The 25,242-nt window shown below is 61.8% G+C and overlaps 3 protein-coding genes across 6 annotated transcripts; all 3 read right to left on the bottom strand.

The window, feature by feature from the left end:
• Window positions 1-362: 362 nt before the first annotated feature.
• On the bottom strand, window positions 363-6,171 carry RAVER1 (ribonucleoprotein, PTB binding 1). The gene is given in 14 exon segments (XM_052685167.1): window positions 363-539; window positions 840-890; window positions 1,012-1,136; window positions 1,389-1,479; window positions 1,701-1,831; window positions 2,380-2,482; window positions 2,861-2,943; window positions 3,186-3,300; window positions 3,741-3,932; window positions 4,217-4,692; window positions 4,959-5,025; window positions 5,705-5,721; window positions 5,724-5,787; window positions 5,789-6,171. Coding segments are annotated over 14 exon segments (1,719 nt in total). The 5' UTR covers window positions 5,843-6,171; the 3' UTR covers window positions 363-389.
• Window positions 6,172-6,848: 677 nt separating this feature from the next.
• TYK2 (tyrosine kinase 2) lies at window positions 6,849-18,537 on the bottom strand. Of its 4 annotated transcripts, none has more exons than XM_052685161.1 (24): window positions 18,238-18,533; window positions 17,566-17,719; window positions 17,157-17,280; window positions 16,561-16,705; window positions 16,092-16,255; window positions 15,447-15,831; window positions 14,715-14,891; window positions 14,051-14,208; window positions 13,859-13,982; window positions 13,282-13,474; window positions 13,082-13,191; window positions 12,428-12,607; window positions 12,267-12,354; window positions 11,285-11,412; window positions 10,775-10,910; window positions 10,299-10,450; window positions 10,062-10,212; window positions 9,762-9,859; window positions 9,237-9,429; window positions 8,715-8,833; window positions 8,117-8,289; window positions 7,559-7,676; window positions 7,358-7,468; window positions 6,849-7,123 (listed from the first exon to the last, which is right to left on the bottom strand). In XM_052685161.1, the coding sequence occupies exons 1-24, from the start codon at window positions 18,349-18,351 to the stop codon at window positions 6,989-6,991; spliced, it is 3,630 nt and encodes a 1,209-aa protein (XP_052541121.1). In that variant the 5' UTR covers window positions 18,352-18,533; the 3' UTR covers window positions 6,849-6,988. The 4 variants fall into 4 exon arrangements, with proteins under 4 accessions (XP_052541121.1, XP_052541122.1, XP_052541124.1 ...); XM_052685162.1 differs by having other exon boundaries at window positions 18,249-18,346; XM_052685164.1 differs by lacking the exons at window positions 17,157-17,280; window positions 18,238-18,533 and having other exon boundaries at window positions 17,566-17,673.
• A 658-nt stretch (window positions 18,538-19,195) lies between these two features.
• Window positions 19,196-23,377, bottom strand: CDC37 (cell division cycle 37, HSP90 cochaperone). The gene is made up of 8 exons (XM_052685165.1): window positions 23,197-23,377; window positions 21,775-22,068; window positions 21,442-21,547; window positions 20,819-20,934; window positions 20,194-20,316; window positions 19,930-20,112; window positions 19,620-19,691; window positions 19,196-19,537 (listed from the first exon to the last, which is right to left on the bottom strand). Exons 1-8 carry the CDS (start codon window positions 23,296-23,298, stop codon window positions 19,352-19,354), a joined length of 1,182 nt encoding a protein of 393 aa, XP_052541125.1. The 5' UTR covers window positions 23,299-23,377; the 3' UTR covers window positions 19,196-19,351.
• Window positions 23,378-25,242: the final 1,865 nt, after the last annotated feature.

The raw sequence follows: 25,242 nt of genomic DNA, 5'->3' as shown, positions 1-25,242 counted from the left end.
TTTGAGCCATAGGGGAAACATCGGGGGGGGGGGGGGGGGGTAGAGGGTCTGACACCGCCCCCCACACTGTGCCTTTGGGGAGGAACGTGGTCCCAAAATGGGGGGGGAGACACCCCTAAAATTGGGAGAAATGGCCCCAAAATGGGGATTTTCCCTTGGGGGGGGGAATAGAGGGTCTGACTCCCACCTCCCCACTTTGTGGAATGGGGAGGGAGGGTAAGGGGGGGGCACGGCCATGCCTTAAAAACACCCCAAAAGAGGGGAAAAAATAATTAAAAAAGAGGGAAAAAAATAATTAAAAAAGAATCAGTTTTCATGATATTGAGATCAATGTGGGGGGGGGGGGTAAATTTGGAGGGAGGGGTAATTTATTTGGGGGGGGGGGGTCCTTAAAAGATGCGTTTCCGCTTCAGATAGGAGTCGGCGTAGTGCCCCCCCAGGCCCTGGGAGTGCTGCCCCACATAGCAGCCCTCAGGGCTCCGCTCGGGGGGGGGCAGCAGCTGAGACCACGTCCTTTTGGGGGGGGGAGGCACGGGGGTCTGCAATATAGAAGGGGGGGGCATGTTTACACCCCAACATCTCAGTGCTCCCCCCTCCCCCACAGAATCCCCCAATAAAGCTCCCAGACACCCCCATACAGCCCCCCTCAGACTCCCCTATAAAGCCCCCTCATAGAGTCCCCCCCTCAATAGACCCCCCTTAATAAAGCCCCCCCAATAGAGCCTTCCCTAATAGAGCCCCCCCGAAACCTCCCCATAGATCCCCCCGTGACCCCATTATAGACCCCCCCTCAATAGAGCGCCCCCCCAACCCCCCTATGAAACTGGAGAGGGTCTCACCTTGGGTGGGGCACTGTGCGATGCTGGCAGCGTGGGGGGAACGATGGGGGTCTGGGGGGAAAGGGGACACAATGTGGGGGGACATGATGTAGGTGGGCAAAATGGGGATCTGTGGGGTTCAGAGAAGGATCTACAGGGCAGAGGGGGATCTGTGGGGCAGCCCCACACGTACCCCCTCAGTGGTGGCTCCAGGTGATGGCAGCAGTGGCTCTCTGAGGGCTGATGAGATCCGCGCTGTGGGGCCGGTGCCCAAAATGCTGTGGGGTGGCAGCGCCAACGCCTGGGGGGCAGCGATGCCTGGGGGGGAGGAAGAGTGCTATGGGGCTGCGCTATGGGGCAGCGCTACGGGGTGTTATGGGGCAGAGCGGGGTGCTATGGGGTGCTGTGGGGATGGAGCGGGGCAGAGTTGTGGGGCGCTACGGGGCATTGTGGAGAGGAACTGTGGGGTGCCGCAGAGTTATGGGGCTCAGCAGTGGGGTGCTGTGGGTATTGTAGGGCTGGAGCTGTGGGGCTTTGCGGAGTGCTATGGGGCAGTGCTGTGGGGCTGACCGGTGATGCTGGGCGGCAGCAGGCTGCGCAGATTGAGGTAGGGGTTGCGGGGAATCCTGAAGTCCTTCGGTGGCTCCCCCAGCAACGACCCCTGCAACGCAACCACCGCCGCGCCGTCAGCCCTCGGAGGACCATCGGCGCCCATCCCTGCCACCATGGGTCCTCCAAGGGAGCAACCACACAGCCGCCACCGCTGGGGGACACCGGCGCCCAACCCGGGCGCTGTGACCTGAGCCCCACGGCTGGAGGTTCCCCCCCCCACCCTCAGGCCTCCAAAGGAACCCGCTGTGCCGTCACCCCCTGCAGGCTCACCGCGGGGCTTGGAGCAGCGCCGGCGCTCCGCCTGTTGGTGGGGCCGAGGAGGGATGCGGTCAACGAGGGGCCGTCACGATCCGCCGCCACGGCAACGCCGCCCAACGGGGGGCACGGGGGGACGTCACCGCCTGTAGGGGGGGAATACAGAGGGAACGGGTCCTGGGAGGTCAGAGAAGGGGTGGGAAGGGGCCTCAAACGTCTTCAAAGGTCAGAAAATGGGTTGGAAGAGTCCTGGAAGGTCAGAAAAGGGGTTGGAAGGGGCCTGAAAGGACACGGAACGGGCCAGAAGGGTCCCGGAAGGTCAGAGAATCGGTGGAAAGGGTCCTGGAAGGTCCTCATAGGTCAGAGAATGGGTTGGAAAGAACCTGGGAGGTCTAAGAATGGCATGAAAGGGTCCCGGAAGGTCACAGAATGAGTCAGAAGGGTCTTTAACGGTCACATAACGTGTTGGAAGGGTGCTGCAAGGCCACAGAAGAGATCAGGAGGGTCCTGGAAGGTCAAAAAATGGGTTGAAATGGACCTAGAATGTCATACAACGAGTCAGAAAGGAAGCTGAAAGACATCGAAGGGGTTGGGAAGGTCCTGGAAGGTTGCAGTGCCATAGAACGGGTTGGGAAAGAGCTGGAAGGTCTCGGAAGCGCAGGCTGGGTTGGGAAGGTCCTGGAAGGTGCCATACCGGTGGCGGTGTCCCCCAGCAGCGGCGCAGCGTTCACTGTTGGCATTCCCACGACGCCGTGGGGCAGCACCCTCAATGGTGCCTCCCCCAGCAGCCCTGGCTTCTGCAACGCAACGCACCCAAAATTCACCTTTTTCACCCCAAAACTGCTCGATCTCGCCCCAAATTCCTCCATCCCCCAACCTCAAATTCCTCCGTTCCCCAAATCCCCCCCAAATTGCCCCAACGCTGCCCAACTTTGCCCCAAATCCCTCCATCCCCAACCTCACATTCCTCCATTCTCCAAATCTCCCAAAATTGCCCCAAATTCTCCCATTGGTCAAAATTGGCCAAAATTGCCCCAAATTCCCCCAAACTGTCACACATCCCCCCAGATCTCCCCAAATTCCCCCAAAATGCCCCCAACCCCCCAAATTGTTCCAAATTGTTCCCAAATTGCCCCAAATTTCCCAATTTCACCCCAAATCCTCCCCCCTCTTACGCCCTGTACCCGCATTGGGTTCTGCAGCACCGACTGCAGCACTGTGGGGCAGAAGGGCAGCAATGGGGCAGCGCCGAGGAGACCTATGGGGCACAAACACACATATGGGGCTGCCCCACGGCGCTACGGGGCCAACACCCAACGCTATGGGGCTGACATTCAAGGCTATGGGGCAGCCCCACTCCTGTGTGGCTGCCCCCTTACCCTGTTTGCCCCCTGGCACTGTGGGGCAGCCCCACAGCACTATGGGGCCAACACCCAATGCTATGGGGCAGCCCCCCTTACCCCATTAACCCCTCTGGCACTATGGGGCCGCCCTCCTTACCCCGTTTGCCCCCAAGGGCTCCGTGCAGCAGTGGGGCAGCAGTGGGGCTGCGGAGGGCACTGAGGATCTGCAGCAGCGTGGGGTCAGGGAGGAGCCCTCGGCCGCGGCTCTGAGCCTGTAAAAACGGGGCAAAAAAGGCCAAAATTGAGCAAATCATTCCTAATGGGGACCTTTCGAGACCCGATCCCATAAGAGAGTCCCTAAAAACGCCGTAAATGTGGGCCTTCTGCTGGGCTGGGAGGAGGAAAAATCCCCAGATTTTGGAAGACTCACCCACCCAGTTTGGAGCCCCATTCCCTAACGAGAGACCCTAAAAATGCCGTTACTGGGATTTTGTTGGGGTGGGAGAAGGAAAACGCCAAATTCAGTCGTAATTCCCCGACGTGGGGCCCTTCGGAGCCCCATTCCCACCCCCAGTCCCCCACAAGTGCCGTCCGTGGGATTTTGTTGGCTGGGAGAAGGAGAGCCCCAAACCCAGCTGGAATCCCCCAGCGGAGCCCCATTCCCCCCTCAGAGCTTTCTGTGCGCACGGAGCGCAGCCCCGCACAGCCGTACCGCGGTGCGCACGGCGACGAGGGCGGGCAGCATTTTGTGGCCCGGCAGCCCGGGGGCGCAGAAGGACACGCAGACACGGCTGCTGCCCACCAGAGCGCCGTCCATGGCGGCCTGCACGCGTTCAGCGGCGTCTGCCGAGTCGAATTCCAGCACGGCGAATCCCAGCGGCTGCCCATCCGGCCCGCAGGCCAACTGTGGGCATGGGAGCGTGAGACCCAGCGCCCGCCCCAAAAGCCCCACGTCTGCTCCCCCCGCCATCCCCACATCCCCACGGCAACGCGCCCCTCCCAGCTCATTCCCCAGCCCCCTTCCCACCTCCAAACCCCCATCCCCTTCCCCCCACCCCGTAGCCCCTCCCTCCCCCGCACCTGACAGAATTCGGGGCTGCACACCCCCAGAAGACTTCCTGAACCCCTCCGCACCCCCACATCCCCAAGGAGGAAACCCCCTACCCCACACCCCCCCTCACCCCGTACCTGACAGAATTTGGGGCCGCACACCCCCGAGAAGACCCTCCGGAGCCCCTCTCCATCCGCGTAGCCCCTGGGCAGCCCCTCCACGCACAAACACCTGGAGTGCAAGTCCTCCTCCTCCATCAGCTCCCCTCCCGCGTCGCACCGACGCACGAACAGCACCTGCGCACCCAGCGCCCGGCCCTGCAGCTCGGCCTGCGCCGCGGCGGCCGCCTCCTCGTGCAAATACTCCACGAAGCCGTAACCCTTGCAGCGCCCCGACGCCCGGCTGTGCACCAACCAGCACCGCCCCACGGCGCCGTACGGCCGCACCAACGCTTCCCACGGCTGCTGGCTGCAATGCCGGGGCAGGTGGGCCACGCAGAGCAGGGCGATGCATGGCTGCACTTCTGCGTGCAGGCGGTGACGGCGCAGGGTGCAGCGCTGCAGGCGTTGCAGGGCGCGCTCAGCTGCGGCGGCGTCTGACAGCGTGATGGAGGCTGAGGGGGAAGGACGTGGGGGGGTGAGAGGGGCCCCAGGGGTCATCTGTCGGCCCCAAAGGACCCCAAGGACCCGTGGGGCCATCTGTGAGCCCCAAGGACCCCAAAAGAACCCACAGATCGGAGTCTGGTGGTCCTATGGGGTCATCTGAGCCCCCCAAGGACCCCAAAAGGGCCCACAGATCAAACTCTCGTGGCCTTACAGGGTCTCTGCCCCCAACTCTCTGCTCGTTAATTACCCTCCCCACATAATTAGTGCCGCTCACCCGTTCCGCTGTGCCTGTCCACAAAGCAGTGCTGGAGCTCAAAGTCGCACAGCATTTCTTGCACCTCCTGAAGGGGGGGGGGGAACACACCCAAATATTCCCCAATTCACCCCAAATTAGGCCCGATTTCTGCCCCACATAATGGGGCAAAGAGGGAATTGCAGAGCGGAGGTTCCAGATGTGCTTTCCCATCCCCCCCCCAAATGTTGGAGGTTCAACCCAGTGCCCCCCCCACCTCAGCCCCAAATGACCCCATTATAGAGACCCCATCCCCCCCAGAGACCCCACTGCCCCCCTCCCATGCCCCACGCCCCCCCAACCCCCCCCTCAGCCCCACTGTCCCCCCCCCCATGCCCACTCCCCCCCTTACAAAGATCTCACTGCCACCCAGTCCCCATTCCCACTCTTCCCTCAGCCCCCCCAGCTCCGAAGCCCCCCGTTGAGATCCCGCTACCCCCCCATGCCCCACTCCTCCCCCACTGTCCCTCAGACCCCCTTCTCCCCCCAACTCCTCTCACAGACCCTCCCCCAAGTTCCTTTAACCCCCCTCCCCCCCCCCCAAATCATCTCCCTGCATCCCCAGACCTCGCTCCCATCTCAACCCTCCCAAGAAATTCCCCTTAACCCCCCACCCCCCCCAAACGAGGCCCCACTTGCCCTCCAGGCCCCATTCCCCAGGAATCCACGCCTCTCCCAAGGCCCCCCAGGCTCCACTCCCCGCCTCCAGGCCCCGCTCCGCTCCCCACCTGCTTGCTGACATCGGCGGGCAGCCCCCGGATGACCACTTTGCGGCGGTTTCGGAGCCGCCGAGCGCGCACCTCGGCCGGGTCCAGCGGCGGAATCTCCTCAGCTGGGACCCGCTCAGCCGCCGCCAACGCCGCCATTTTGGTTTCCCGCCTCCCTTCTATTCAGCCAACAATCCGCTCTCCCATTGGCCCGCCCTCCGGAGTACGGAGGGCGCCGATTGGGGAGTGCGAAAAAAAAAACAAAAGAAAAACCGGGAGCAACGGCGGCGCGGATTGGCTGAGAGCAGCCTCTCGAGAGCATTGCGCCTTCCGATTGGGTGAAGCGAGAAGGGCACCGCCCCCCTCGGTTGCTCATTGGTTGGTTAGTTAAGGCCACGCCCCTCAGCTGTCCCGGCGCCGAAATTTAAAGGGATCGCGACGCGCTCAGCCCTATGGGGGTCTAAACAGCCCCCAGAGACCCCATAGGGTCCCCCAACCCCGTAAGGCCATCTCCCTCATCTAGGACCCTTCCTGCCCCCCTCCCCCCCATAGTTCCCCAAGACCCGCCCCCCTATAGAAAAACATGAGCCCCCCATCTCATTCACCTCATAGGAACCCCCAGACCCTCTGTGCCCCATGAGGACTCCCCTGCCCCCCCTCAATGCCCGCCCCATATTGGCTCCCCTCCACAATGCTCCCCCCCCATTTTCCCCCCCTCGGAACCCCTTCCACAGGACAGCACACATCTGGGGCCGTTACAGCCTTTATTGGGGTCCTCTCCATAAAATGAGAGGTCTGGGGGAGGAGGGGTCACACAGAGGCAATAAATATGAGGAGAGGGGCAGCACTCCCACTCCCCTTATGTACAACTGGGGGGGGCACATGAGGGTCTGCTTAATTCCTTGTCCCCCCCCCACACCTCCCCAGAAAAAACAAAAGGCATTTGGGGAGGGGGGGGGGGGTCCTCATCCGCTTTGTCACATTTGGGGGGGGCACCAATATTTGGCAATGGAGGGGGGGGAAGGGGGGAACACCCCCCAAATTCACAGTGTTTGGCCCTGTTCGGTTTTGGGGTGGGTGGATTTGGATGTGACCTCCCCCCCAAAATAGTAATTAGTAGAAAAAAAATTAATTAAAAAGTACCAAACAACCCCAAAAAGGGGGGGGGGGGGGAGGGGAGCAAAAAAAAAATTAAAAGAAATATTAAAAAGTAATTAAATACTCCAAAATTGGGTGTGGTGGTCAGGGAGGGGTCCGTGGTGGTGGCTGGGGGAGTCCAGGGGTCCAAGGGGATCCGGGGGGTCCTCAGAGGACGCTGAAGACGGAGGGCGGAGCAGAGCCGTATTTGAGGCAGAAGGAGCGCAGCAATGGGATGAGGTGGGAAAATGTGGGGCGGAAAGTGGGGGCTGCATCCCAACATGTCTGCAGGACCCGGTACAGCTGGGATGGGGGAGAAATGGGGGGAAGTGAGGCAGAAGTGGGGGAAATGGGGGGGAAATGGGTCAGAATAGAGGGAAATTGGGGGGGAAAGGGCAGAAATACGTGGAAAAAAGGGGGAAAAGAGGGGAAAATAGTGAGCAGAAAAGGCATCGGGTGACCCTCACCCACAGGGACAGCCATGGGGACACTTATGGGGCAGGGGGTCCCACTTATGGGGCAGGGGCTGCCCCTCACCTCGCAGGGACAGCCACTGGGACACGGCAGCCTCCGTCCGCTCTCCAGGACCTCCATCAGCCGCAGCACCGTCATCTGCCCCTGCGTGGCCCCAATCATCTCCAGGAACTTCTGCTTTTTGGGTGGGGAGGACAACACACACAGGGGTCAGAGCCGCTCGCCCCCCTTATTTGGGGACCCCCTCCCCCATCCCAGACCCACCGCTGGGGGGCTGAGCGCGGGGTGGCAGTGGGTCAGCAGCTCGTAGAGCGTCACTCCAAAGGACCACACGTCCGATGCGAAGGAGAACTTGCACTCCTTGAGGCACTCCATGGCGAACCTGGGGGCACTCGAGGGGCACACTTATGGGGCACACTCATGGGGACACGCTTATAGGGGCACTGGGGGGTGGGCACAATGGGGTCACACTTATGGGGGCACAACGGGGACACCGCGGGGACATTATGGGGGCACAGTGACGACGTGGGGTGACAGGGACCCAACGGAAACCTTATGAGGTCCCTATGGGGACACAATAGGGATTCAGTGGGGGCATGGGGGTACAGGGACCCAAGGGGGACCCAACAGGGACCCAATGGAGACACAATGGGGACACAAAGGGGACCCAGTGGAGATCCAATGGGGACATGGGGTGACAGGGACCCAATGGAGACGCTATGGGGACCGCGTAGGAGCTCTATGGGAACCCAATGGGAACAAAAGGGGACCTAACGGGGGGCCCGAAGGGGGACCCAACGGGGACACAGGGTGACGGCCCACCAGAAGACGGGGCTGTCGCCGTCGTCGCGCACGCGGTAATAATCGCAGCCGTGGGGCAGCGCTTTGGCCAGGCCGAAGTCGCCGATCTTGACGCGGCGCTCGCTCTCCAGCAGCACATTGCGGGCTGCCAGGTCCCGGTGGATGTAGTGCAGGGAGTGCAGGTAGGCCATGCCCTGAGGGGTGGGGGGCGTTCGAGGGGGAAGTGGGGGGATGGGAGGGGGCAGGAGGGGGCGCTGAGGGGCTCGTAGGGACACAAATGGGGCATGAAGGGGTTCGTAGGGACACAAATGGGGCACAGAGAGGTTCATAGGGACACAAATCGGGCACAGAGGGGTTCATAGGGACACAAATGGGGCACAGAGGGGTTTATAGGGACGCAAATAAGGCACAGAGGCACTTTTAGAGAAGAAAAACAGGGATGGGTCCATTTTCCGCAGAGGGTAAATGGGGCTGGGACTATTTCTGGGGTGGGGAAATGGGGATGGGAAATTGGGGTTGGGACCGTTTTTGGGACGGGAAGATGGGGATGGATGGAGCCATTCTGGGATGGAAAGATGGGGATGGGACCATTTTTGGGGTGGGAAAGGCTGGCCCCCACCTCACAGATCTGCTGGGCAAAGAGGAGGATGCGCGGCAGCCCCACGCGATGCCGGGGCAGGAAGTCCCGTAGGCTGCCCAGCGGGACGTACTCCATGATCAGCTGCACCATCTGCTCCCCTGGGGGGAGAGTAGGGGATGGTGGGGGACGGTGGAACCACCGAATTGGGGTCCGATGCCCCAAAACACGACCCCCGAACATGAGAGGTGAGCCAAACCCCAACCAGGAAGGAGAAATCCCCAAAATTGCATTTGGAGCATCCCGCAGGGCGATCCTGAACCCCAGCCACGTCCCCAGTCAGGAGAGATGACCCAAATCCCAACCATGACCCCAACCACTGGAGGTGCTCCAAACTCCAGTCATGTGCCCAACCTCAACCCAACCATGAGAGGTGACCCAAACCCAACCCCAACACCGTTCTTGACAGACATCCCAAAACTCAGTCACAGAAACCCCCCCAAATTCCCTTCTCAGCACCCCCAAGCCGCTGCCGGGGGCGGCCCCACGGCGCTCCCACCATACCCTGCTCGCTGCAGCAGCCCTTGTATTTGACGATGTTCTCATGGTAGAGGGTCTTCAGGATGGCGATCTCCTTCTTCCAGCTGGCCAACAGCTGCGGGCTGCAGCCGGCCTTCAGGGACTTCACAGCCACCATCTCACCCGTCCCGTCGTTGGTGGGGTCGTAGCAGTAGAGGCCCACCTTGCCAAAGTGACCCTGTGGGGAGGCACGCAGTGTGGGGGATGCACAACGGGGTCAGCAGTGCGCTTGGCAACCAGTGGTCAACCGATGGTCAACTGATGGCCAACCGCTGGTCGACCTACGGTCAAATGCTGGCCACCAGGACCTCCTCTGGTCCTTCTCCAGAGCAGCTCAGCCCCAACCCACACTGCTGTGCGTGGCTCCCTAGGAGCAACACCCTGCACTTGGCCTTGTAGAACCCCATGAGGTCCTTCTCCACCCCACGAGGTCCCTTTCTGCCCCATGAGGTCCCCCTCAGCCCACCCTTTCACCCAGACCCACACCAAGGACCACCGTGACAGACCCACCTCCCCCAGCTCGCGAATCTTTTTCAGGTAACGCTTCTGGAAGACGGTGGGGTCGGACACGGGGAGGTCAGGGTTGACGGAGGAGACGTCCACAAGGTCTGGAAGGGACAGAGGTTATGGGGAGGGTGGGATCTGAGCACTCTGTGCCCCCCACCCATGCCATATGGACACCATTCTTGCTCTGGTTTCACACCCCAGGTCTCTGAATTAAGAAGGAGCGATGGGAATGGTGATGGACCATCACCACCCAATGGAAGAAGCTTCTATGGGGCGGAGGAGGTGTGTAGGGCAGGGCCTCACTGTGGGGCTGCAGCTGGGTCAGGTCCCGCAGGACGGTACGGAAGGATGGCCGCTCGGTGGGGGCGTAGCTCAGGCACTGCTGGATGAGGGCAGCCAGGTCCTGGCAGGACGGCTCGGGCAGGCGGTGCTTTTTCTCATAGAAACGCTCTTTCTACAAAAAAATATTGGAAAAAAAAAAATGACTTTTAGGGTCTCCTCACCACGGAAAACGTGTAGGGAAAGTGGAGATGGGGGCACCTCGGCCGGGGTGCGCTCCTTGAGGGGGACGTCAGCGTCGAAGCAGATCTCCAGCAGTGTGGTGCCAAAGCTCCACTTGTCAGCCGCTGGGTGGAGGCTCCCCACGTCCTGAATGCACTCCGGGGCGATCCATGGGATCCGATCCACCCGTTCTGGGGGGTGGGGGGAAGGGGGCACGGTGTGGTGGATACAGGGAGGGGGTCCCAGTAGGAGAGCGTACCAGTAGTTAAGGCGCTCTCAGTAGGAGGGGGTTGCAGTAGGAGGGGGGTCCCAGTAGGAGGGGTCCCAGTAGGTCTTGATTCCAACCCTAACCCGATTCCATCACGACTCCACCTAACCCTGTCCCCACCCAGTCCCAACCACGTCCTAGAGCCACCCCAACGCTATGGCTATCCTAACTCCAACCCCAATTCCGACTGCAATCCCAACTCCTCCCCAACCCCCACGACGCAGGGAGGACAGCGGGGACACCTCACCTTCCCGGGTCAGCGCAGTGAAGCTGACCCCAGGGTCGCTGAGCTTGACGAAGGGCTGCGTGCCGTCACCCAGCCCCGTTCGCGCCAGCAGGACGTTCTTGGCGCACACGTTGCCGTGCACCAGGCTCTTGTCCTCCTGGGGGAGCAGGGAGAGGCGCAGTGTGGGGTTGGGGTCACCTCTCCGTCCCCCCGGCCCGGTTTGTTTTGGCCACCGGGGCACACTGCTGGCTCATGGGCAACTGTTGGCCAACTGTTGGTCAACCGTTGGTCAACAATTGGTAAACCGTTAGTCAACCGGTGGTGAAACAATGCTCAACAACTGGTCAACGGCTGGTCAATAATCAGACAACCACTGGTCAATCAGTAGTCAACCATTTGCCAACTACTGACCAACCACTGGTCAACCACTGGTCAACCACTGGTAAACCACTGGTCAAGCACTGGTCAAACCCCCCCAGAATGGGTGTCTCCGTGTCTCTAGGCGACCATGGGGACACCCCCGTGTCTCACCAGGTAGCTCAGGGCGCTGGCCAGCTGCTTGGCCACTGTGATCTTCCACCCCACGGGGACTCTGCCCTTCTCCTTCCGCAGGAGGACGTCCAGGGGGCCGTGCTCCACAAATTCCTCCACCATGATATCTGCAGACGGAAATGGAGGAGGGGCTGGGAAAGTCCTTGAAGGTCATAGAATGATAGATCTGGTTGGGCTTGAGTTGGAAGAGTCCTTAAAGGTCATTGAATGGGTTGGCTTGGGGTGGGAAGGATCTTTAAAGGTCAGAGAAACACAGAGCAGGTTGGAAGGGTCATTAAAGACCACAGAACTACGGAATGGTTGGTTTGGAAAGGTCCTTAAAGGTAACAAAATGGGTTACATTGAAAGGGATCTTGATGATCAGAGAACCATGGAACGGGTTGAAAGAGTTCTTCAAGATCATAGAACCACAGAACGAGAGAGATTTGGGTTGGGAAAGTACTTGAAGGTCACAGGGTGACAGAATGAGCTGGGTTTGAGTTGGAAGTGTCCTTCAAGATCACAGAAGCACAGAACATTTGGGTTCAAAAGGACCTTGAAGACCACAGAACCATGGGATGGGTTGGAAGGGTCCTTAAAGGTCACAGATCCGTGGGAAGGGTTGGAAGGGTCCTTTAAGACTACAAAACTATGGAATGATTGGGTTGGAAGGGTCCTTAAAGGTCACAGAACCGTGGGAAGGGCTGGAAGGGTCCTTTAAGACTACAAAACTATGGAATGATTGGGTTGGAAGGGTCCTTAAAGGTCATAAAATGGGTTGGGTGCGGGTTGGAAAAGTCCTTCAAGATGACAGAACCACCAAACCACAGAACGGCTGTGTGGGAAGGGTCCTTACAGATCACCAAACGACCAAACCACAGCACAGTCAGTTCAGAAACACTCTGAACCCCCCTCAGCCCCACCCCCACCGCGGGTGGGAGCCCCGTTCACTTTTTGGGACAAAAAGCACGGAATCACTGACTCTCGGATCCCCGCACGCAGACGCCGTGCACGAAGGCCAGGTGGACGTGCGACACTTGGCTCATCAAGCTGGCGGTCTCGAAAAAGGCCTGCAGAGAGAACGTGCCAAAGAGCTGCGGCCAAAGAGCCGCGGGCAGGCGGTGGGTGGTGGTGGGGTCTCACCAGGGCGATGTCGCGGTGGGTCGGGTCCAGCACTTTGAGCACCACGCGCATCTCGCGGCCGTCGCTGTTGTTGTTCTGTTCGGTGGAGAAGTATTCGGCCTCGTCGGGCCCGGCGGCGCCGCGGACGTTCAGGACGCCATCGTAGATGTGGGTGCGGGTGCCCTGGCCCAGGTGGGCTCGCTGAGGGTGGGAGGAGAAGGGCAGATGGTGGCCCGGTGGTTGATCACAAGCCTTGGTGTGCCCTCATTGGCCACGATGGTCACTGGCATCCTGGTGGCCAATGGCTGACCACGAGCCGCTCGCGTGCCCTCCTTGGCCAAGATGGCCGCTAGCATCCTGGTGGCCAATGACTGACCATTGGTTGACTACAAGCCAACGGCACTCCCTCATTGGCCACAATGGCCACTGACATCCCAGGGACCAACCAGTGACCAACAGCTGGCCGCGAGCCGACGATGTGCCCTTGTTGGCCAAGATGGCCTCTGGTGTCCCTGTGGCCAATGGCTGACCATCGGCTGGCCAACAGCTGTTTTTTTGGTGCAGATGGGACTGGGGGATCCCCAGAGGTCCCCTCTACCCCCCATGGCTCCAGGATCGCTCCAGGTCTCCCTCCACGCCCCCACACCACCCAGATGTGGGGCTGAGCCCCCCAACCTGAGTGATCTCATCCTTGCGGATCTGGTGGAAGCTGAGCTGGGTCAGGTTGAGGATCCGCTTCGCGTTGTCCTTCACCTTCTGCGTGGTGATCAGCAGATCCGAGATCTCTGCCAGGAGAAGGAGCCGACGTCCAGCGGGCCGCGCCGACAGCGCTGCGCCCCGCTTCACGGCGGAAGGAAAGGGGAATCGGGCCGAACCTCCCGGTTTGGGCAGGCAGCACCGCTTCACCGTGAAGCTGTCGTCGCCGGAGCGCAGCGTGCAGCCCTGGAGGGCGTCCAGCAGCGCCCGCACGGTGCGGAATTCACGCTCCCAGCCCTCCAGCACGAAGGAGCTGCCCTTCTTCTGGATGCGGAACTGGCGGAACTGGAGGGCGCCCGGCACAGCAGGGTCCTGGGGGACGGTGGGTGGTGCTGGCACTGATCCGTCAGCCAATGCCTGGAGGAGCCCTGCAGGTTCTGCTGGACCCCACTGGGATCCCCGTGTGACCGGTGGAGCCCATTGGGTTCCTATTGGGACTGGTGGAGCCCATTGGGTTCCCAACCTCAACCCCCAAATGGGGCACACGGATTCCCCCTTCCCACTCCTCTCATCAGGCAACAGAAATTAACAGCGCAGCCCAGGAACTAGAGAAGAACGCCCCGCATCGACACCGCTCCCTTCCACCTCCTGCAGAGAGCTCTGCTGCAGCTCCTGAGCTCAGGCGGAACCCCAAGATCAGCAGATTTCCAATCCCAACAACCACCTCCTCCCCCCGATGCGGGACAGTTGCGGTACCTCCTGGTGGTCCCTCTTGGCCACAGCCAGAATCACCCTATCGAAGTCGAGGACGCTCCAGCGGAGGACGTAGAGCCCCTCCTCGTGCTCCTCCCGACGCAGTTTGGCGAAGACAAACTCCTCCCTGCGGAAGGGGAAACGCTGTGGGGAACCCCGAGGACGCGGGGCGTTGCAGCGGGGCGCGGGACGCACTGCATGGGGCCGTGGATGCCGTTGAGGATGCTCATGACGAGGCGCGGCGGGGCCACGTCGTGGCACAGGTAGTGGTTGGAGTCGGCCGTCAGTCGGAAATAGCCGTCCAGCAGTGAGATGAAGGAGAGAGCGCTCGGGTGGGACGGGAGGAGAACCTCCTGGGAGGGGGGGGGAGGCAATGAGGTGTGGGGAAGCGGAGTCCCCACATCCCAGAAGTCAAGGGGTTGGAGGGGACCTCTGCGTCTCTGCTGGCTTGTTGGCCAACTGCTGAGTCAACCCCTGGGTCAACCAAGGGTCAACCTTTGAGTCAGCTGCTGAGTCAACAGCTGGTCAACACTTTGTCAGCTGTTGGTCAACTGTTGTGTTAGCCAGTGGTCAACTGCTGGTCAACCGTTGGTCTTAACAAGTCAACCACTACATTGGCTGTTGGGTCAACCCTTGGGTCAACTGCTGGTCTTAATTGGTCAACGACAGCATTGACCGCTGGTCGACCATTGGTCAATCATTGAGTTGACTGTTGGCCAATGTTTGGTCAACCCTTGGTTCAACCCGAACCCCATCGGTCCTTTCCATCTTCCACATCCAGGCAGCCCCAAATCCACTCAATATCCACCCAAAAACCCCAACAAGAACCAACCCCTCCCCTTCCCACCGCGGCGCTCACCATGCACTTGTTGTCCTGCCGGTGGACGCAGACCCTGCGCTCCTGGACGACGATGTGGGTGATCTCTTGGAAGTCACAGAAGTGCACCCATGGGGGCTCCGGCGGTGCTGGGGGTTCTGGATCCTTCCGTCTGCTCCTCCGCGCGAAATATCCACGGTGGGAGACGACCTCAACGCTCTGCAGAGCGAAATGGAGCATTGGGAACAGCGGGGGTGGGGCTGGTGGGGCCTCGAGGTCCTTTCCAACCCAACAATCACATTGTTCTATGACCTTCAAGGGCCCTGCCCACACATCCTGTGGTTCTGTGATCTTTAAGGACCCTCCCAACCCAAATGGAACCTATTCTAAGACCTTCAAAGCTCCCTACAACACAACCAATCCGTGGTTCTGTAATGTTTAGTAATCCTTCCAACACATTCCATGATTCTTTAATCTTTAAGGACCCTCCCAACCCAAATCCAACCTATTCTACACCCTTACAGGACCCTCCAACCCAGCCATTCCATCATTCCATGATTTTTACGGACCCTTTCAACCCACTCCGTGGTCCTATGATCTTTAAGCACCCTCCCAACCCAAATACAACTCCTTCTACACGCTTTCAGGACCTTCCCAATCCAAAACCAACTTACTTCAGGTTCTTTAAGGACACTCCCAACCCAATCCCACCCCATTTTACCACCTGTAAGAACCCTTCCACCCCAAACCCATCCCAACCCCCCACGAACTCACCCGGCTGGGCACGGGCCGCCACTGGATCCCACCGGTGCCGCTGACCAGAACCTCGTGGCTGACCGAAGCCTCCCCGGGGGCCGCCGCGTCCCCGCGCTCCGCCATCGCGTGCCCCCCATTGCCGCAGGGCTGCGCCTTCTCCCCTTCGTTGGAGACGTCCAAGGAGAGCACGGCGAAACGCTCGGAGCCGAAGCGCGGCGCCAGCAGCTCCAAGGTGGCCAAGTATTTGAACATGACGTCCTCCTCCGTCAGCGTCCCCGCGCCCACCGTGTGCCGCTGGAAGCGCCGCACGAACTTCCTGAAGACGTTCTTCATTCGGAGCCGCGTCACGGCGCTGCTCTGCTGGATCTGGAGCCGGAAGGAGCGCGGGATGCACGCCTTGAAGCTGTGGGATGAAGAGGGTGGGAACAGCAGAAGCGCTGTTGGAACGTCCCAATGCTCCGACCCCAAATCCCCAAAATCCCGACCCAAAATTCAAACCCAAAAACCCAACCCCAAATCCCCAATCCCAACCCAAAATCTTGACCCCAAATCCCGACCCAAAGCCCTCACCCAAACTCCCCAACATCCCCACCTCAAATCCCCAAATCCTGACCCCAAATCCCACCCCACAGCCCCTCAACTCCCACCCCCACGGGTGCCCACCTGTACTTCCGTGCCACCTCCTCGAGGCAGCGGCCGCTGCGGAGGGCGATGTGGCAGAGGTGCAGCACGGCCATGCCCAGGCTCTCATTTTTGAAGCGCTGCACTTCCTGCTCTGACCGGAAGTCCGTTAACGATGCCACATCGTTAATGAAGTCGAATTTTCCCTGTGGAGGGGAAGAACACCACATGGTGATGGGAAGAGAGCTTGAAGGAGGCTTCCCATCCAACTTTCCTACAGTTCTATGACCTTCCAGGACCCTTCCAACCCGTTACACGGTTCTATTATCTTCCAGGACTCTTCCAACCCATTCTACGGTCCCATTACCTTCCAGGACCTTTCTGACCCATTCTGTGGTTCTATAACCTGTAAGGACCCTTTCAGCCCAATCCTTCCATTCTTCTATTATCTTCAAGGACCCTTCCAACCCAACCGTCCCTCATTTCTTTGACCTTTCAGGACCTGCCCCACCTGTTCAAACAGATACTGGAAGGACGCCCTGTCGAGCACAGCTGTGCCGCGCGGTTTCTCTCCGGTGCCCTCGTTGTGCCGCGGCGCGTGGCGGAAGACGGCCGGCTCCGCCTCGTTCATGCCGTGCCAGTTCCGGAAGTAGAACCTGAGGTGAGAGAGCTGTGGTTCTGTGATCTGTAAGGACCTTTCCAGCTTACCAGATGTTTTTTTTAATCTGCAAGGACTTTTCCAACCCATCCCACGTTTTTTTATTCTTGCCTGTAAGAACCTTTCCAATCCATCCTGCACAATTTTAATCTGTAAGGACCTGTCCCACACAACCCATGCGTTTTCAATCTGTGAGAACCTTTCCACTCCATCCCACGGCTTTTTAATCTTTAAGGGCCTTCCTATCCCCCCCCCATGCTCCTGTGACCTGTAAGGACCCTCTCAAACTACTTCACGGCTCAGTGACCTTTCAGGATCCTCTCAACTCACTCTATGGCTCTACAACCTTCCAGGACCCTTCCACTCCAACCATTCCATCCTTCTGTTCTCTTCAAGGACCTGGCCAGTCCCACCCCAGGGTAGCTGTGAGCTGACAGGACCCGGCTCACCGGATGCGGAAGTGCAGGCGGCGGTCGCGGTCCTCCACGGCACCGAAGCGGTGGTTGGGCGGCAGCCAGGTCCTGGAAGGTGCATCGTACAGCGCGAACAGCGCTGCGCAGCGCGGGGAGATGCCTGTGGGGACAGCCGGGTGGGTCCTGGAAGGTCACACAACTGGAGAGTGGGGGCAGGGGGGTCCTGGAAGGTCACTGAATTGTGGGATAGGAGAGTCCTGGAAGGTGTAGGGTCACGGGGTGGGTAGGGACGGTCCCTAAAGAACACAGGACCATGGGATGGGTCGGAAAGGTCCTTTCAGATCACAGGACCATGGGACAGGTTGGTAAGGTCCTTACAGATCACAGGACCACAGAACTCCCTTGCCACCCCCCCTTAATTAGTGGTAACGAAGCTCCCTCTCACCGAGGCGCCGTGCCAACTCCACGCAGATCTCCTCAGCGCTCGGCGCTCCGCTCCCATCGCTCCACCATTGCTCCTCCCTGCCCCCATCCCCCTCCCCGTGCAGGAAAATGGCGACACCGGGGGGGCTCACGGCGCTCCGGCACAGCGACATGGCCTGGGGGGGGTAATTAGTGGCACGGTTAATGAAGGGGGTGGGTAGTGGGAAGGGACCCACCTGGTTCTGGGGTTGGGGCATAACGTGGTGGTGACCTGTGGGGGGGAGGAAGGGGGGTGGGGGTGGGGGGGATCCTAAGGGGCCTATTGGGGGGTCGGGGGGGTCCCAAAGAGTGGAGGGGCGGGGGCAAGGAAAGGGATCCTAAAGTGGGGGGAGGGGATCCCAAAGCGGGGGAAGGGGGTAGAATATGGGGTCAGGGAGAGGATCCCGAGGGGTCGATTGGGGGGGAATGGATTCAGAGAGGTGGGGGTCCCAAAGAGGGGCGAGGGGGGAGGAGAAAGGAAGGGGATGCCAAGGGTTGGGGGGGGTCACGGAAAACATCCCAAGGGGACGAGGGATCCCAAAAAAGCTGCAGCCAATGGCGGCTCACAGCCCCGATCCCCACTCCCACCCCAAACACCCCCAGCCCCACATCTCCCCACAGTCCCTGACCCCCAACCCCACAATCCCTCACACACCGGCTTCTCACCGCTTTCACTTCCGTCCTGCTTCCGCTTCCGCTTCCTCCCCACGCTTCCGGTTCCGCCCCCCGCTTCCGCTCCGGCTTCGCTTCCGCCGCCGCCACCGCCCATTGTAACCAGAGACGCGCGCTGCCATTGGCCGAACGCTGCCGGGGGACACGCCCCTACGCGGGAGCGGAGCTCGCGGAAGAGCGGGGCGTTTTTTGTGAATGGCGTAGCTGTGAGGGGGCGGGGCTTATTGATGTGGGCGTGGCCTGAATGGGGCGTAGCCACGGGCAGCACTGAATGAATGGGGTACGGCTTTGGGGGTGCAAAGTGGGCACGGGGGTGGGGGGCAGATGGGCCGAACTGTGGAGGCACAGCTCGATATGGGGTGGGGGTCACCACACTTGGGGGGCTGGGGGTTACGTGGTGCACATCTGGGGGCAGAGCCGAATGTTGGGATGGAAGTGGTTGAAACTGGGGGGTTGGAGGGGGAGGGCAGGTGGAAATGGGGCGGAAATGGGCCAGACTGGGGGGGGCACTGAGGGACGTGGGGGCACAGCTGGGGGTGGGGGAGCAGGTGGCTCCAGTTGGTGGGAGGGGGCGCAGCCACTGTGCGCAGTGCTGTTGTGGGGCTGGGAGCGATGTGGGGGGATGGGGATCTGTGGGGCCGGGTGGGGATGAGTCGCTATGGGGCAGCGGCTCAGCAGGTCTGTGGGACGGAGGGTCCAGGAATCTGCAGCTGGGAACAGCGGCCCTATGGGGCAGTGAGTCTGGGAATCTCTGGGGCGGTGTTGCAACGAATGGGGCTGAGAACTCCACAAAGAGGGACGACCAGCCATCGCTTCCATCACTTTATTGGTGCTGAGCTGAGGAGGGCGGGCGGCCAAAAGTTGGGGGGGGAGGGGGCGGGCAGCAGCTGCCCTGGGACCCCCCCACCCCCAGCCCCACAAGTGCAGGGGGGTCCCACCCCCAAACAGAGCCGCCCGCCCCCCCTCTCCCCCCCATGTGTGTGTGTGTGTCTCCAAAAGTGGGCAAAGCGAGGGGGGGGAGAAGAGAGCGCGTTGCGCCCCCCCGGGGGAGAAGTGGGGGGGAGGTGAATGGGGTCAGGGCCACTGAAGGGGGGGGTTCAGGCCTTCCCCTGCCCCCCCTCCTCCTCCTGGCTCTCTTTCTGGATTTCCTCGTAGAGTGCTTCAGGGCTGCCCCCCCCCGCCTGGCCGTGTGCCCCCCCCTGCCCCCCACCCTCAGCTGCCGCTTTGGCGTTGGGGACCCACAGCCCCGAATCGATGCAGCGCTGCATGTGGTACTTCGCCTCCTGCAGCAACAAGAAACGGGGGGCTGTTATTGGAGGGGGGGCAGAGGGTGGTTGTGGGGTGGGCGCTGGGGGGGGCACTCACGGTGGGGTCCATGCGGCTGATGGTGTCCTGCAGCATCTGCACGTCTTTGGCATCGAAGCATTTCTGCAGCTCCTGTGGGGCAGAGAATCGTGGGGGTGGTGACAGGAGGGTGGCGACGTGGGGCACAGAGCGGGGGGGGCACCGAGGGGCCACGGCCGACGGCTCAAAGTGCGGAAAATCACTGAAAATGGGAATTCCTCCCCAAAAGCGCCACGCTCGCGCACTGCGAACCTCGGCGGGGTTACGGCCAAAGCTGCAAAGAGAGGAAAGCCCCAAAGGTGCGGATCGGAGCCAAAATCGCCGCACTCACGGGTGGGAGCGACTCGTAGACGTCAACGGGATCGAGGCCGCCGGGCCCCAGGCGTTTCTGCCGCTCCTCCTCCTCGTACTCCTTCATCGCCCTCTCGATGCGCGCCTTGGCGCGGCCGCGCACGCGCTCCTTGAAGGCCTCCAGCTCGTCGTTGAAGCCCTCCATGTACTGCTGGTCGGCGGTCTGCGGGGGGGCGGCCCGTTCCGGGTGGGAATCCCCTCCTTCTGGGGCTTCTGGGGGCCCTGGGGGGGGGGCGGCGCTCACCTTGATCTTGGTGAAGAACTGGCGGAAGCACGCGCGAGGATCCACCTTGAGGCTCTTGGCCAGCTCCAGGATGAACTGCATGACGATGGTCTGGTGGGCGACCTGCTCCATCAGAGCCTGCTTCTGTGGGGGGCGGGGGGTCAGAGGCCAAAGGGAGCCTCCAGGAAAACCCTTAAAAGTACCCAAAAGGAGCCCCGAAAGGAGCCCCGAAAGGAGGACAGTGCGGAGCACGGGCTGCTGCCCGGAGCCTTTCCCAGAGGGCTCCCCAGAAAAGCCTCAAGCCGCCGAGGGGGGGCCTTTCTGTCGCCTTTTCCACTCAGAGCCCCTCAGCCCCCCCAAAAAACCCAATCCCCAAAGGAATGCCCCCATCCCCCAAGATCCCAAATCCCGGGGACTGGACTCATTCCTGCCCCTATTCCCCACACAGCACCTCTGTGCCTCCCCTACCCCCTCACCCCCCAAAAAACCCAAAGTGTTGGGAGGGGGGAAGGGGGGGCTTCTTCCATCCCCTTCTTCATTTGGAGACGATCAACACTCTTCCCCCCCCTCCAAAAAAAAAAGCAAACTCCAAATCACAGAGAGGAGGCACTGAACGCCCCAAAAAAGGAGGCAGGGGGGTCCAGACCTCCTCCACCTCCAGGTCGATGCACCAGATGACCAGGTAATTAGCAGTCTCCTCGCAAACGAGGTGCGGGTTGTCAGAGAGGTACTTCTGGCTGTCGTCCCAGCGCCGCAGCATGCCTGGGGGGGTCCAAAATGAGACATCATCCCCCCAAAATAGAGAAATGTCCCCAAAAGGTCAGTCCTCAAAAAAGAACAATTCCACCCAGAAGAGAGAAATCAGTCCTCCAAAGGGAGAGAGAGACCGGTCCTCCAAAGGGAGAGAGAGACTGGTCCTCCAAAGGGAGAGAGAGACTGGTCCTCCAAAGGGAGAGAGAGAATGGTCCTCCAAAGGGAGAGAGAGACCGGTCCTCCAAAGGGAGAGAGAGAATGGTCCTCCAAAGGGAGAGAGAGAATAGTCCTCCAAAGGGAGAGAGAGACCGGTCCTCCAAAGGGAGGAAATGTGGGAAATGAGGGAAATGTGTGGGGTGGGAGGGACCCCCAGGCTGGGGTGCAGGACAGGATGTGGGGCAGGATCCCCAGGTTGGGGGGGGTGCGTGGAGGGGTTTGGGGCAGAGTGGGGGCAGGACCCCCAGGTTGAGGGCTGGGGATGGGATGTGGGGGGGGATGTGGGGCAGCCCCCCTCACCGAAGTGCTTGATCTGCTTCTCGTGGCGCTCCACGAAGGTTTTGTGCTTCTGCTCCTTCTGCTCCTCCGTCTCCTCCTTCTCCTCTGCCTTCACGTTGAAGACGCTCTGGGGGGGGGTGGGAGGGGCACAATGTGACCCCAATGGGGCGCCCATGGGGTAAGGGGGGGTTAAGCCCAATGGGGGGACACCCACCCCAATGAGGAAGACCCAGCATGACCCCGAGGGGGCAGGACACCCAGTGGGGGGAGACCCAACGTGACCCCAACGGGGGACAACAACCCCAAGGCGTGGGGTGGGGATGTGGGGGGAGGGGGGTACAGCCCCCGGCCCACCTTGCTGAAGCCGTCCTTGCTCAGCGTGTCGACGTTCCAGGGCATGTTCTTCTCCTTCTTGCGCAGCTCCTCCATTTTGCTCTCCCAGTTCCTCTCCTCATGGCGCAGCTGCTGCGCCTCCGCCTGCAGCCTCTCCCGCTCCCCCCGGGCCCCCCCGGACCCCCCCCCGGGCTCCGCCACTTCCAACTCCTTCAGTTTCCTCTGGCACTCGGCGAGTTTCCGCTTGCATTCCCTGCAGCCCTTGTCCAGCTCCTCTTTCTCCTTCTGGAACTGCTCCATCCTCTCCACGCGGGCCTGGAAGTGGGGGGGAAATGGGGGGGGGGGGGGGTTGTCTCATGGTTTTGGGGCTTTGGGGGGTGAGGAGCAAGGAGCAAACTTCTTGCCCCCCCCACCTCCCCATCCCAGTGCATCCAGTAGGGACAGCACTGAGCAGGAATGACTTCCTTGGGAAAAATGGGGGGGGGGGCATTCAGCCCCCTTCCCCCAAGGTGGGAAGAGGGGAGCTCAAAGTCTGTTCTGTAAGACAACTCTGGGGAGGGGATGTTGTCCCCATGGAGACCCACATAGGGGCAGGACTACTGTGAGGATGGGACAGGAACAATTGAGAGGAGAAGCTGGTGACCCCCATAGGGATGCGATGGGGACAGCTCTGGAGAGGGGATGGGGACCACCGTGGAGATCCCATAGGAAGAGGATGGGGATCACCATGAGGATGAGATGGAGACTCCTATAGGGACAGCCTAGCAGAGGGGGTGGGGACCCCCGTGAGGACAGAATGGGGAGAAGAGAGGGACGGGACAGGGACAATGCTGGGGGCTCACACTGGGTATGGGATGGGGACAGGACGGGTCCCCTATGGGGAGAGCCTCAGGAACCCCCAGGGGGATGGGATGAGGACCCCTATGGTGACAGGGACGGAGAGACATCCCCATGGGGATGGGACTGGGGGTCCCAATGGGGACAGCGCAGGGACAGCTGTGGGGATGGGACTGAGCCCTCAATGAGGATGAGATGGGGATGCGGGGTGGGGGCTGCCCTGGGGACCCCCACGGGGAGGGGACTGAAGACGCCAAAGGGGACCAACCTTGGGAGGGAGTGGGGACCTCCGTGGGGGCAACTCTGAAAAGGGAGGGAGACAAAATGGGGTCTCCTATGAGGACGGGGCTGGGAAGTGGATGAAGACCCCCCCACACAAAGGTGGGGGGCGCCGAGGAGGGGCTGCGAGCCCCTGGGGGGGGGGGGCACCGGTAACCACGGCAACGGGGACACCGCATCTCCCCGGGACGGCGCGGGGGGGCCGAGGGGAAAAAGGAGCAGCGGGGGTAAGGGGGGCATCGTCACGGCAACGGGGAGGGGGGCGCGGTCGCCATGGCAACGCGGCCTACGGGCAGAGCCGGGCCCTGAGGCCGGGCCTCGCCCCACCTGGTGCCGCCATCGGAAGAGGGAGGCGGTGTCGATGTTGGGGTGCGTCTCGTCCTCATCGTCCGACACCTCGATGTGGTCCCAGACGCTGTAATCCACCATAGCGGAACCCCACCCCTCTGAACCGCCCCCCCGCGCCCGTCCGCCGCTCTCGGCCGCTTCTGGAAACCTCCAGCGCACGGCGCGCCCACTTCCGGCCTCTGTGTGTGACGCACTTCCGGTTGCGACGCGCTTGCAGGGCGTGCGCACGCGTAGTGGAGCCCCCGGCGAGGGAACGCGAGAGAAAGATGGCGGCGGATTTAAAGGGACAGGAGTCGGAAAATTGGGTGCGGGGATGGGGGGGGCGAAGGGATGGGGGGAGCAACGGGAGCGGAGGTGGGAGGGTGGGATACAGGAATATGGGGGTGGAAATATGCGGTGTGGGGTATGGAGTATGGGCGTATGGCATATGGGGGTATGGGGTACGGTTGTGGCGGTGGGGACGGAGGTTGTCACTGCCCTGGGGGTGTCCCCATCCCCTTGTGGGGTGACCCATGGGGGTTTCCGCCCCATATTATCATGCACGAACAAGAGAGGTGCTTTTTGAGGGGGGGGGGGGTGTTGGATTCTGGGGGTGGGCAGAGGGTGGAGCTATGAGGGGGGTTGGGGGGGCGGAGCGCGTCACCCGCAGCCCCGCGCATGCGTCGGACCCACCCGCAACCCCGCACTGCCGCCGGGACCCCCCCCGGGCCCCCTCTGCCCTATAGCAACCCCATAGCAACCCCATAGCATCCCCATAGAATCCCCATAGCAACCCCATAGCATTCCCAGAGCAACCCGTAGCATCCCCATAGCAACCCCATAGCAACCGCATAGCATCCCCATAGCAACCCCATAGATCCCCATTACATCCCCATAGACCCCCATAGCAACCTTATAAACTCCCGTAGCGACCCCATAGCATCCTCCTTCACCCCATAGCCCCCCATAGAATCCTATAGAATCCCATAGAGTCCCCCGCAACCTCCACTCCCTTTTAACCCCCCATCCCTTCCCCCAATGCCCCCAGGGTCCCCCCACTGACCCCCCCCTCCCCCCATAAGGGAGGTCTGTGGGGAGGGGGGGGGCACGGCAGCGATGTGAGCGGACCCCCCCTCAGGTGGGAGCAGCTCTTTCTTTTTTTTTGGGGGGGGGAGCAGCACTTCGCCCTCCCTTGCCCCCCCCCCCCAAGCTCCCACCATGCCCAGAGCCCCCCCCACAAGCGCTATAGGGCGCCCATAGGGGTTCCACTTATTTATTTATTTATTCATTTATTTATTTATTCGGGGGGGGTGTGAAGAGGGGGGACCCCCCCTACATCCACACACAATTTTAGGGGAGGGGGGGGTCCTGTGTGCCCCCCCCCTCCCCACCCGGAGCCGCCAAAATGCCTCTGGTGGATTTCTTCTGCGAGACGTGCGCACAGCCCCGGCTGCTGGGATGGTGGGGGCAGGTAAGGGAAGGGGGGCTGAGATACGGATCCCCCCCGCAAAAAAATATCAGCCTGTCTGCATAAGATCCCCCCCCCCCCTCCATTGTCTGGGCTGGGGTCCTGGTGTTGTGAGATTGTCTGGGGAGGGGGGGGGGGGTGGTTATGGGGGGTTTCTTGGGGGGAAGGGTTGGGGGAGCCTTTTTGGGGGGGCACTACTAATGTAGCCCCATAGAGACCCCCCCCATCACGGCTGGGGGGGGGGGGGGGTGGGGGGGGGGGGGGGGGGGGGGGGGGGGGGGCTGGGGGGGGGGGTCGGGGGGGGGGGGGGGGGGGGGGGGGGGGGGGGGGGGAGGGGGGGGGGGGGTGGGGGGGGGGGGGGGGGGGGGGGGGGGGGGGGTGGGGGGGGGGGGGGGGGGGGGGGGGGGGGGGGGGGGGGGGGGGGGGGGGGGGGGTGGGGGGGGGGGGGGGGGGGGGTGGGGGGGGGGGGGGGGGGGGGGGGGGGGTGGGGGGGGGGGGGGGGGGGGGTGGCGGGGGGGGGGTGGGGGGGGGGGGGGGGGGGGGGGGGGGTGGGGGGGGGGGGGGGGGGGGGGGGGGGG

Source organism: Tympanuchus pallidicinctus, unplaced genomic scaffold (assembly GCF_026119805.1).
Source record: "Tympanuchus pallidicinctus isolate F22 unplaced genomic scaffold, pur_lepc_1.0 scaffold211, whole genome shotgun sequence".
Classification (NCBI taxonomy): domain Eukaryota; kingdom Metazoa; phylum Chordata; class Aves; order Galliformes; family Phasianidae; genus Tympanuchus; species Tympanuchus pallidicinctus.
Note: the sequence above shows the minus strand (reverse complement) of the source record. Positions and strands in the feature narration are given on the sequence as shown.